General features: G+C 36.8%; 1 protein-coding gene across 1 annotated transcript; it reads right to left on the bottom strand.

Moving 5' to 3' along the window:
• Positions 1–544: 544 nt before the first annotated feature.
• LOC145064596 (uncharacterized) lies at positions 545–3,963 on the bottom strand. The gene is made up of 4 exons (XM_079012013.1): positions 3,888–3,963; positions 3,731–3,829; positions 1,569–2,299; positions 545–1,099 (listed from the first exon to the last, which is right to left on the bottom strand). Exons 1-4 carry the CDS (start codon positions 3,961–3,963, stop codon positions 545–547), a joined length of 1,461 nt encoding a protein of 486 aa, XP_078868139.1.
• Between the last annotated feature and the right edge of the window lie 953 nt (positions 3,964–4,916).

A 4,916-nucleotide genomic window follows, 5' to 3' on the forward strand; every position in this document is an offset into this window, starting at 1 on the left:
CAGGTGCACAGCTAAATGAACCATAACATCAAAAAATTATGGAGGAAAGCATTTATCAAGCAGGCACAATGTGACACATAATTCTTCTTGCAACTTATCGAGCTCCTTAACTTTTATTTCTTTGCTACATATTGATTTGAAAATGAAACAAAATCTGGTAATAGCATCTCTTGTGGATTTCGACATAATAGATCGTATTGCAACGGGCAAAAACTATTGCATGAGCATGTGATAGTCGTGTGATTTAAGTCCGATAAGCTTCCTATCCTTTAGACTCACCAAACTAGAAAAATTAGAACAATACCCTTGTGGAACCCTTAAATTGTATAATGTTTCACAAAATATCGTTTTTTCCTCTGTTGTTAATGTGTAACTTGCTGCCGGAAGTGTGGTTTTGTTGCCTTCAGTATGAGCTTGTAACTCTGGCTTTAACCCAAAATGTGTCAAATCCAATCGAGCCATCAATCCATCTTTTGTTTTGCCAGGAATGTTGAACATTGTCCAACTAGACTCTCACCTACATTCTTTTCGACATACATAAAATCTATACAATGATGGACCATATTATGCTTCCAATACCTAAGACGTCGATACCATATATTATATTTCTTCCAATATGTTTTTTCTTTGATGCTAACATCTGAATTACACACTTCTTTTGATGTTCTTTTTTTTTTCTTTTTATCTTCCCACCTCTTCCGGTCGAAGTTTTTTGGATGTCTGATTCCTTATTATTAGCTCCCTTTCCCCATTTATTTATAACATATTTGACATTGTTAAAAATGTCTTCACCACTCAAAGGTTCTGGAGCAGTTGTGAACTCCTGTTCTCCATTGAACGCATTCCTTTGACTTCTGAAAGGATGCTTATATGGTAGATATCGTCTGTGACCAACATAACTCTGCTTCTTTGATTTCGGAAGTCCAATACAATGCGTTTGTTCCCCACAAACTACACAACCTTTGTATCCGCTGTAAGGACAACCACATAGTGTACCAAGAGCAAGGTAATCATTTATCGTCCATAACACAACTACACGTAGAGTAAACATCTCCTTTGAAGACGCATCATATGTTTCGACTCCAACATCGAATAAGAGCTGCAAATCATTGATCAAAGGTGCTAAAAAAAACATCAATATCGTTTCCAGGTGTTCCTGAGATCAATAACGAGAGCATGATAAACTTTCTTTTCATACACAACCATGGTGGAAGGTTGTAAATGACAGTTAAGACCGGCCATACACTATGATTCCTATTTCCTCTATTCACATTGACCTCGTCAGCCGAAATGCCTAGTCATAGATTTCTCGGATCGTTAGCAAATTCAGGATATCTTTTATCTATGGTAGCCCACGCAGGTGAATATGCTGGGTGACGTAAAACATCGTCATGTGTTCTATCGTTGGCATGCCATTTTAAGTTTTGTGCTATTGTCTTTGATTGAAATAGTCGTTTCATTCTCGGGATAATGGGAAAATAGCATAACACTTTTGCTGGGATATTTTCATATATAATTTTTTCTTTCTCATCAACCTTCCATCTTGATTTCCCACAAGTGGGACATACTTTCACGTCTTTGTACTCGTTCCTGTAGAGAATGCAGTCATTGATACATGCATGTATCTTTGTATACCCCGAACCCATTGCTTTCATTGCTTTCTTAGCCTCATAGGTACTACTCAACATTTCGTTACCTTCAGGTAACATCTTCTTTATCAAAACTAATGTTTCAGTAAAGCACTTATCTAAAACTCCATACTTACTCTTCAAGTTTAGGAGTTGTACAACTGCAGACAACTTTGTGAAGTTAGGACACCCTTTGTATAGTGGTTTCTCAGCATCTTCAATTAGATTTTGAAATTTGACATGGTCTCCTATGAAAATTTCTTCCGTGGCTTCAAGCATCTCTACTGTATCTTCGGCATCCGTTGGCATTCCTATTGTGAAGCTCGTGGATTCATCGAAGTATGTTGTGTTCATTGAGTTGTTGCTTTTAAACGAAATATTTCTTGGTTGATCCTCTTTTTCTCCATGCTTATTCCATTTGGTATAGTTTTGATCAATTCCATATCTGAATAAGTGATGCTCTACTTTTGACACATGAAGACTTATGTGGTTTACACAATTAATACACGCACATGGAATTTTTATTTTTATTTTGGAATCTAGTGGGTCCATATTCATCGAGATCTTCAAATTGCGGACTGCATAATCCAAAAATGTTGCAACTCCATCGATGTAAGGGTTTTTGTGTCTATCAGTTCCTATCCAAGACTTGTCCATCTTTTTGTAAGGATCTGGTGTAAAAGATATTCATCTCAACATGTAAAATTTGATACGACATTGAACATTCAATATGGTATGAAAAGTAAAATCAGTACAAATTAGACTACATTAAAATAGGAGCAATTTGTTGGATAATTCAAAAAATATGGGTCAACATTACTCTAGTGTTCCTCCTCTGTTCGTTATTTTGTCCACTATGAAGTTTCTATTCTTCAAGAATCAAGTAATTTGATTGTTAAGTTTTTGTCCCTATTAATCTCTTGTTAAGATGGTTTTGTGTGCCATTCTAACATAATCAAGTGACCATAAATCTTATTTTAAAATTAAGAATTAACTGAATTAATTCCAACATCATTGAATACTTTATTGGTTACATGTACTCTATATACATAATGTTTGTTCACAAGAATAAAACCTACTTATCTAAAAATAACATAGCACCAATCAGACAACCTAATTATCTACGAACTTATCAGGTATAGAATTGATAGAAATGGTGAAAAATTGCAGAAACTAATCGAAAATGGAAGGTGAATAAGGAATTTCTAGTGAAAATTATATCATTCATTCTCATGATATTAGTTTAAAAACACAAACTTAAAGTAAAAAACGGATTACCAGGAATAATGTTTAGCTGTTAAAAAAAAATTCTAGATAATTTGTACTTTAAGATGCTTTGTGTAAATACATTTGCTTGAAGCATTCAGGATAAAACAGGTTTATGATGAAAATTTTAATACATTCAGATTCCAGCATTCAAGATTCATTAATGATGAGTTTCAAGCATTCAAGATTTAATAAGCATAGTCTCCTGGTTGATTATGTTGCCAAAACGAAGGGAATATATGGAAACGGAACTGTGAAAATTCATATTAAACCAACCATACATAAGTTTAAGATCAAGTGTCGGCAAGTATTTCAACACATTCACGTTGGAAAATAGATCAAAATCACGAACATAGACGGAGAGAGGGAAAAAAAGGAATACATAGTATTTCAATTACCTGCTGGGTATTCTTGATTTCAAGAAGGAAGGTACGACAGACAAGACGAGGACGTAGAGGTTAACACAGCCGATTGTGTAGAGGGCCACAAGAAAATTGATAACATTTACTAAATCCTGCCAAGGGCATTATTGTCTGTTAAGTTTTTCTTTCAATTTTATTGATTTAAAATTATTAAAAAGGATGGTGAAGAAGAGGGCCACAAGAAAATTGATCGTGAAGCAATATATTTTTTAAAATCTAAATAAGATATAAAATGTTAGATAACCATGACTAAAGTAACTAAGAAAACGAAAAGTGAGAAATATAAATCTATATGATTAATTAATATGTAAATCAAAATGGTATTATTATATATAAAAAAAAATTATTTGTAAAGGATAAATACGGTAAAAGAAAAATTAATTTCCACGACCACCCACCACCACCACCACTCACCGCTACCACCATCGCCGCCACCACCGCTATCACCATCGCCACCACCACTGTTACCACTACCGCCACAACCACAACTACCGTCTCCACCACCACCACCACCTACCACCGCCACCACCTACCACCGCCACCACCTACCACTGCCACCGCCACCACCTACCTCCACCACCACCACAAACGTCAACCACTACCGCCACCGCCACCGTCACCACCGCAACTACCATCCCACCCGTCATTGCCGCCGCCACCACCACCCATCTCCACGACAACCTACCACTGCTATTGTCGTTCCCAGCACCACCCACCTACCGTTGTCGCCATCACCGCCACCGCCATCGCCACCACCACCACCTACCACTATCACCACAACTACCGTCTCCACTACCACCACTACCGTCACTGCCATAACTACCGCCACCACCGCCTACCACCACCACCACCAACCGTCACCACCTACCACCACTACCATTACAACCACCGTCACCACCACTACCATCATCAGCTAATATCACCCATCACCACCATCGACATGAATGCTCAATTAATAAAATGAAAATTTATTATATTATAGGTATATAATATATCTTTACAAGTAAGATGGAAAACCAAGTAAAATTAAACAAAACAGACAAAAAGGGCGAATCTGTCATTTTACATAGATTACAATTTCATATGTAGCCAACCGAACAGAACCTGAAATTAATTCCAATTCTATTTCCTGGCAACCAAACAGTATACAAAATTGGATTCAAAGTCCTGATAGATTCCTTTTTCAATTCCAATTTCAATCCCTTTAAAAACATTCTACGAACCAAACAACGCCTTAGGCTATCAACACCTTATACAAGATTATGAGTAACCATTCAAAGCTAATGGCATGTGTCTTTAGGGCATATGGGATTATGACATACCACTTAAGGCTAATGAGTTATTATTTAAGTAAGTGTTTGGGATTGTGGCTTTATGCTTATTTTACATTTGGTTTAAAAGGATTTGTATTATTTTTACAAATAGTTTTTGTATTTATGATTATTAACCGACACCACTACATAAGGTCAAAGGGCAGTTATGGATATATGGGTATTAACAAACACCACGATCACGTGCCACCACCCACCACCAACACCTGTCACCGCTACAACCATCACCACCACCACTCGTACCACCATCGCTGCAACCACCGTTACCA

Source organism: Lactuca serriola, chromosome 7, assembly GCF_051521515.1.
Source record: "Lactuca serriola cultivar US96UC23 chromosome 7, Lser_US96UC23_V15, whole genome shotgun sequence".
NCBI classification, from domain to species: domain Eukaryota; kingdom Viridiplantae; phylum Streptophyta; class Magnoliopsida; order Asterales; family Asteraceae; genus Lactuca; species Lactuca serriola.

Coding starts and splice junctions, on each gene's coding strand:
- LOC145064596 (XM_079012013.1), bottom strand. CDS start 3,963: ATGACGGGTGGGATGGTAGTTGCGGTGGTGACGGTGGCGGTGGCGGTA. Junction 3,830..3,887: donor CGTTTGTGGTGGTGGTGGAG/GTAGGTGGTGGC, acceptor TGGCGGTGGTAG/GTGGTGGTGGTGGTGGAGAC. Junction 1,100..1,568: donor ACGAGTACAAAGACGTGAAA/GTATGTCCCACT, acceptor AATGATTTGCAG/CTCTTATTCGATGTTGGAGT.